The sequence below is a fragment of the Tachysurus vachellii genome, chromosome 1, assembly GCF_030014155.1.
Source record: "Tachysurus vachellii isolate PV-2020 chromosome 1, HZAU_Pvac_v1, whole genome shotgun sequence".
Classification (NCBI taxonomy): Eukaryota; Metazoa; Chordata; class Actinopteri; order Siluriformes; family Bagridae; genus Tachysurus; species Tachysurus vachellii.
The window spans coordinates 3486954-3494453 of record NC_083460.1 but is presented as its reverse complement, the minus strand read 5'-3'; the positions used below and the strand labels follow the sequence as shown (position 1 = coordinate 3494453).

The window sequence follows — 7500 nt, the reverse complement described above, 5'->3', positions numbered from 1 at the left end:
AAAGTCTCAGGTAAAAAAAAAAAAAAAAAAAAAGAGAAAAAGACAGAAACCCAAAAATACTGAATTATAAAATAACAAAAAAATTTAAATCAATTCCTAATGTGAAGAAATACGATGTGTATGTTTACATCATTTACATTTTTTATTATTGAACACTAATTGACTATTTTTTAAAAAGAATGATTAGGGAAATCCTGGAAATGAAATTCTTCTTCATGCTGAAGCATTTGGACAGAACCAGTAAAAAACTGCCGGATCTAATCAGGATATAACATGCTTTCTGTTTTTTTATTCCTAAATAACCTGAAAATACAAAACTACAGTGCAGATCCTATGTAAATTGATCAGTTTAGCACCTGATGTGTGATATCCGCACCCTGAAAGTGCTTGCGTGTGGAGAAACGAATACGACCAGAGAACGAGTACATCCCTGTTTCTGCAGCTCGAAGACAAAATAAAACTATGGTTTCACTTATGTTTGAAATGTTTCTTGAGATTAAGACAATTTTCCATTGGATAAAGTTTCAAAGAAGTTGGCTGGACTTTTGTACCTCTGATGTTTACAACATTTCCCATAAGAACACAACAAATTACAGGATTGTTATCTAACAGATTTATGACGGATGGATGATGGATCGCTTTTTCATTTTGGCCCAAAGGGTATGCAAACTTTTGCACTTGACTGTAGGTTACAAGATCGGCCACCTCTTATCACACACACATATGCGCATACGCACACACACACACACACACACACACACACAAACACACTGCAAAAGAAATATTGTAACTTTGTTCTTAAGGCATTCAACCAAATATTGCAGATAAAGTCAGTGAAAGCTGATGATGGAATGATAAAACGCATAAACCCTGAAGAAACTCCTCAAACTGAGATCTATGCTTTTAAAAATATTAGACATGAAGGAAAAAACAATTGTCTTTGGAAACCAAGGGTGTTTTGGTTTGAATATCAGGTCTTAAAACATAAGGATTGTGGTGCAACGTAAGAGTCCGCACTTTACGTGAAGCTGATATAAGTAGTAGGATATACATAACGTATTTTCATTTGAAGAGGTCCGTCCTGTAGCGATTCTTTTATTTATCAAGTTTCTTTTATTTATCGACTTTTTAGGTCCGTAACGGATCGAGTCTCAAACGGGCTGCGGACAGCCGGCAACGGAGCCTGACATGACACACACATAACGACACGGAGCTCCTGGGAAGAGCAGACACACCACAATTAGGACGTGGGCATGCTGTCCATTCCTTTCCTCCTGCCTCCCATGAGAGAAAGAGGTTCAACACCACCCCTCGGGTAAGACACAATGGTACATCCCACATGTCTTGGAATGGGGAAGTCAGAATCCCCCAGTTCTTAAACCCATTCCTGCATGGAGCGCTTGCAGTACAGTATGTGTCGCTTGGTGTCCTTACGCTTGACCCGGAAAACAGTGTGCAGTAGGACCATGAGGCATAGGGCCAGCACGCAGGGTATGGCAATGGCCACAGCCTTTTCGGTGCCACCCGTGCTCTCAGGTTTACGCACGATATCCACGTCGTCGTGCTCGTAATTCGGCAACTCGTCATCCTGCGGTGGCCGCCAGTCCCAGTCGGGGTCCGAAGGCAGGCCATCACAGCCCATGAAATCTCGCAGGATGGACCTGGGGTACCCCGGTTCTACCCGCAGCCTCCGGTTGTTGAACTTCCAGTACTCTTTTCCTTTGTAGAAATACGTGAAGCCTGTGTTTTTTCACAAGAAAATGAATATTATTATTAATAACTAATTATTGATGACTGCTTAAATGCTGTTGTTTTAACATCGGTCTGAAGGAGTGATTAGCTTTCTATAACAACATGACAGAAGTACTGGCAATGAAAAAAACTGGAGAAACATTGGTATAGGAAGGAGACATTTACATAAGAAGTCTTTGTAACAGTCAATAAGTTTTCACATCCCAGGAAAGTCTTGGTAACATCACAAGCTGCGAGTTTCATTTCTCACATAATACAGTGTAAGTTTGTAAAACATTGAGTTAAATAACAGATTGTATAATTATATCCCAGACAAGATATCATGTCATGAACAAATTTACAGTAAATCCATTCTCAATGAGATCTGTAGTGACAAGACGGGACTTTATTATCCAAAGTGATAATAAGTGTGCAAAGTGAAAGAAAAAGGACCCACCATTAGCCTTGTCCACAAAGGCACCCTGTGGAGAGTCTGGGATACCTTTCCAAATGGTGATGGGTTTGGGATAACCAGGATCCATACTACGGATGTCCTCGTTGTACCTCCAGTACCTGTCAAAGAGATGAATGGAAGGTGCTCACATCAGAGACTCCTTAATAAATATATCTGTACCATATTAACAATTATACCTTATTATACCTTAATAAATATCAGTACAGTAACATACTGTATATCATCGCTGTCAGGCGGAATCCTCGTATCTCCAAAACCGTTATTTTTCAGGAAATTAAAAAATCGCCGTACCTTATCTGCAGTGCACAGGGTTTAGTCCGCGTTGCAGTGGATTGTCTTGCGCTAAATTCCTGTCCTCAGACGAGCACCAGAACTAGCGGGGGTCAAGATTTTTTTTCTTTGAGCCCAGTGTTTTGAAGACATTTACCTCAGAAGACGTGTTGATTCGTTGCGACTCTTCTTGAGGAGAAATATGACGTGAAGCTCTCCCGCGGCGTGAGGAAGAGGTGGACAGTTGAAGTGTCCAATGGAGTTATGAGATTTGCACTCAAGCTATTTTCAAGACTTTAGATTGGTTAATAACTTGTAAAAATAACAGACCCACGTGAGGACTGACCAATAGCATCGATATGTGAAAAAATATGAAATTGACCAAATTTGGACATACGAGGTTTCCGCCCAACAGCGACGATATGAAGAACAACATTTATGTAAACCAGTGATTTGCCTTGCAGATGGAATTATTATCAGATTTACTTTTAATAAATAAACCTACTTATCCACCAGATTCAAGAATTCAACAATGCCATGGTATAAAGAGCTAGAGGTAATTATATAGATTCATTAAAAAGAGTGTTGAATTTTAGCAAGTAGTTTGGTACTGAAAAAAGTAAATAATATTTTTTAAGATTTCCTTTTCTTACTGTAGGAGTAGAAACTCCTCGATAGAGCAGTAATGTGTTTGGGGTATTTAAAGACGGCGCAATGGCAACCATTTCTTAAGCTTTAAAGACTCGGCTCTGTGTAGTAAGCAGATTTGACTCACCTGTCCCCTTTAAAAAAATAGGTTTTGGCCACATCCTCCCACCACACAGCCGTCTCAATGTTCTGAGATGGCATCCCACTGCCGAACAGTGAGATGTCCTGAGGGTACGTGGGCTGCAGAGTGGTGTCCTTGAACACCCAGAAGCGATGGCCTTTACAAAGCAAAAGAAAGAAATCCACCTTGTTATTAGTATTTGTCAAGGAACACAGGAATCGTGAAATGTCACGAGCTGCAATGTCAAATCCAAATCCACCTTCTGGCAACATTAATAAGTTCAGCTCATAAGGATTTCTCCGCTACCTGCTCTCTTAAGCCAGTCTTTATATTTATATAGCAGCTTTCATTAAAACAATGACGTTTCTTAAACAGAACGTTGTCGCACCTTTGAAGAAGACAAATTTGCCCTCGCTGTTCTCGTAGACGGCGTCGATCTTAGGGGGCAGCCCCTTCCAGAAGTAGCTGATCTGCATGGGGTAGCCAGGCACCACCGAGTTGTCACGTACCCTCCAGAACCACTGATCCTAATGAGAAAACCATTATACACTTATTACAGTACATTAATGCACGATAATGCGCTCATGAAATTTTAACGTGAACACAATCACCGTGAAGCAATATTCCATAGGGTCAGTTGAGTTCACTTGTCCTAAACTTACAACAGTTTACTGTATAGTAACCAGTGAACCCGTGCGAGGTTCCAGAGCTTTCTACCTTGAAAACGAACAGCTCTTGGCGCAGGATTGCCAGTGTGTTGAAGCCTCCATCGCAGATGTTAGGTTTGGAGTTGGGGTTGGAGGGTTTGGATTTCTGAGGCGGCCGGTGAGGACGGCTCTGACGGTCATGCTTCCGAGGGTCAGACGGAGGGTGCAGCCGAGGAGGGGGCGCTGTCGTGAGCAACCGTGTTGGCTGAGGGTTCTTATCCGGAGGACCTGGAATTATCAAGAGAACGGATTTACCTTCATTCGATTTGTCTGCTTGTGTTATCCAATTGCTGACATGATGCTGACCATGTGTCTCGTTTAATAAGAGGGATATAATTCATAATTCAGCCTTATGTGAGCTTTGACTTTTTTATGGTAATTTAAGGCTGAGTGGTGTTTAGCAACATCAAGAAGAACAGCTTTATAGCTAAAAAAAATCAGTTTCAGATATTAGCTTCAAATATAAGTGGACACATCAAGCTTTAAACGGTGTGATGATGGTCAATCGATGAACAACAGAGAACAGAAAGAAAGACATTTTCTAATTTGTATTAGTGGTTATGCATAGATTTTTTTTTTTACCATATATTTTCTGGATGCCTTGTAGATCATCATGAGGCAGTTTGAAGCTCTCTGTGTCCATGTACTGGTAAAACGGAGCCATTATCGCAGTGGGGTCATTGGAGTGCTCCAGACCCAGAGCGTGGCCCAGCTCATGGACGGCCACCAAGAACAGGTCATTCCCTGTGATAAGGTTCAAGGACAATTGAGCTGTATTATCACTCTGAAGTAGACACTCAGACACACAAAAGCAGAGTAGATTATGTTAATGGTCCACGAAAGCATAGCAGAGATAAGCCTTTTATATGAATTATGGATGGAGGAGAAAAGAAACATAAAGTATTACGATAGGATACGGCTATTTGAGCATTCTAACAGTCTCCAAACTATCCTAAATACTTTATAGCTATCAGCAAAACCAGAAAGGGAGACATTAGGGTTTATATGAGGGTTAGAAATTTGTATTCATTCATTCATTTTCTACCGCTTATCCGAACTACCTCGGGTCACGGGGAGCCTGTGCCTATATCAGGTGTCATCGGGCATCGAGGCAGGATACACCCTGGACGGAGTGCCAACCCATCGCAGGGCACACACACACACACACTCTCATTCACTCACACTCTCACACACTACAGACAATTTTCCAGAGATGCCAATCAACCTACCATGCATGTCTTTGGACCGGGGGAGGAAACCGGGGTACCCGGAGGAAACCCCTGAGGCACGGGGAGAACATGCAAACTCCACACACACAAGGTGGAGGCGGAAATAGAACCCCCAACCCTGGAGGTGTGAGGCAAACGTGCTAACCACTAAGCCACCGTGCCCCATAGAAATTTGTATCTATATTTTTATTTGTTAAACTAACTAGCTCAAACTAAAAATGTAGCTAAATTCAATAGATAAACTAAAGCATAACCGATACTGTGCCTAGCTAATGTGTGCACCTAACTAGCTATCACAAACTAGCAAGTGAGACTACAGTATAAGGGGCTTTGCTAAGTGCTAGCCAATTATTGTGAGCTACATAACTGTATTTTAACTACTGCTCCTTGGAAATGTATTAAGCATCTAACAAACTTTACTACTTAGTACAGTCATTAAGCAGAATTGCAATCAAGCATATCACATAGCCAATTTTGAGTGTTTGGCTTAGTGGCTGGGTTCCAAAGTACCAAGTGTCAAGTTGCTGGCTAGAACCTTTTACAGGGCCTTGAATACAAAACCATCGAGTCCATTAAAGTGATGCTCATGTAGCGATAAAGACTGTATCAAAGCTAGCAAGCACGGCGGAGCTTTATCTGTTTATCTGGCAGACAGGACAATGAAGCCAAGCTGTCAGTATCCATTACAGCCCTGATGGAGATGATTAGCACCGGCACAGGAGCATCTTAAAAGCCCTTTTCGACCAGCCAGACTAGTTATTATGGCTCGCGGCACAATGAGGATCTGATTACCTCTTGGCTAATGGATAAGCATGACAAACAACACGTCTCGTCTTGTCAATTTGGCCATAAAAACATAGACTCGGTCTCAGCTGAACAAACAACGAAGCTGATCATCTTTAGTGCCTGAGAGACGCTTATTGTGACGTTCAGTCATTGCAGAGATAGAAGTCAATCTCATCGATTGATTTTCTCTACAAATCCAAGAGTTGAAAAAAACGTACCGAAGTTTAGCCAAACTGTCAAATGATAATTCTTTGTGTTTAAAATAAATAACTCTTTTGAGATTTGAGGGAAAAATTTACACAAAAGAATTTGGGTGACGCCTCACACCTCCAGGGTCGGGGTTCGATTCCCGCCTCCACCTTGTGTGTGTGGAGTTTGCATGTTCTCCCCGTGCCTCGGGGGTTTCCTCCGGGTACTCCGGTTTCCTCCCCCGGTCCAAAGACATGCATGGTAGGTTGATTGGCATCTCTGGAAAATTGTCCCTAGTAGGTGATTGCGTGAGTGAATGAGTGTGTGTGTGTGCCCTGCGATGGGTTGGCACTCCGTCCAGGGTGTAACCTGCCTTGATGCCCAATGACGCCTGAGATAGGCACAGGCTCCCCGTGACCCGAGGTAGTTCGGATAAGCGGTAGAAAATGAATGAATGAATGAATGAATGAATGAATGAATTTGGGTGATGTTTATTACATTGTTTACATTCCAACTTCCCAAAAGTCCCACACTGAAGTGATATTGTTGATTTGCGTCAGACAGGAATTTGAAGTTGTTCAAGTTACTTGTTTCTGTCATCCAGATCGCTACAGTGATCGAGTGAAATGGAACGACTTGCACAAACAACAAAAAAGCCCCTAACCTGCCGTTCTCTCACCATCATGGTTGGGGTTTCCCAGGGTCCAGGGTTCATCAGAGTCGAAATGTGTGTCACCCCCTATCCCAGGCCCAGGGAAGTATGCGTGAGCCAAGAAGCCTCCCTCTCCATCAAACGGAGAGCTGTCACCGTGGAAACCGGATGCGAAGATGATGGTGATGTCTACATCGCGCTTACCGCTCTCCAGCGCGCTGTAGGGCACGGCCTCGAAGTTCAGCGGCGTAACGCTCTGCCACACATCAAATGCCCTCCGGATGGCTTCATGAGTCTCCCGCGCGCCCACCTTAGGGGTCACATTCTTTATACTGGAGGAGAAACAAGACGTATTAGGCTATGCCTGGAATTTGTCCTTTTATTCTTTTTATGTAGGAAAATCATGTGTTCAAACACCTCTTCAAGGACTTCGAACACAAGATATTTCCTACATAAACTCAACCCACTCAAATACTTAGATTACCTGTGTTTAAGCCGTTTCTATAGCAACAATGATGTATTTGAACGAGCAGAGTAATATTAACATAGCCGCCATCACGTTACAGCCGAAAGACCAACGTCCATGCCGTGCTGTTATATGAAAATAATTCACACCTTCTGGCCAATCAGATTCGAGCATTCAAACGCCCTGTGGTTTAAAGATTGAACTCAACCCTTATGCTACCTTCATG

The 7500-nt window shown here is 42.5% G+C and overlaps 1 protein-coding gene across 1 annotated transcript in view; it reads right to left on the bottom strand.

Moving 5' to 3' along the window:
* Window positions 1–7500, bottom strand: part of mmp16b (matrix metallopeptidase 16b (membrane-inserted)) — a 25219-nt gene that overhangs the window by 835 nt on the left and 16884 nt on the right. Inside the window, exons 4-10 of the mRNA XM_060890980.1 lie at window positions 6836–7140; window positions 4535–4696; window positions 3963–4180; window positions 3634–3772; window positions 3252–3402; window positions 2189–2304; window positions 1–1740 (exon numbers count right to left, since the gene is read on the bottom strand). The exon at window positions 1–1740 is cut by the window's left edge and continues 835 nt beyond it. Of these exons, the coding sequence (XP_060746963.1) occupies window positions 1376–1740; window positions 2189–2304; window positions 3252–3402; window positions 3634–3772; window positions 3963–4180; window positions 4535–4696; window positions 6836–7140 (1456 nt within the window). The 3' untranslated portion in view covers window positions 1–1375. The remainder of the gene's footprint in view (window positions 1741–2188; window positions 2305–3251; window positions 3403–3633; window positions 3773–3962; window positions 4181–4534; window positions 4697–6835; window positions 7141–7500) is intronic.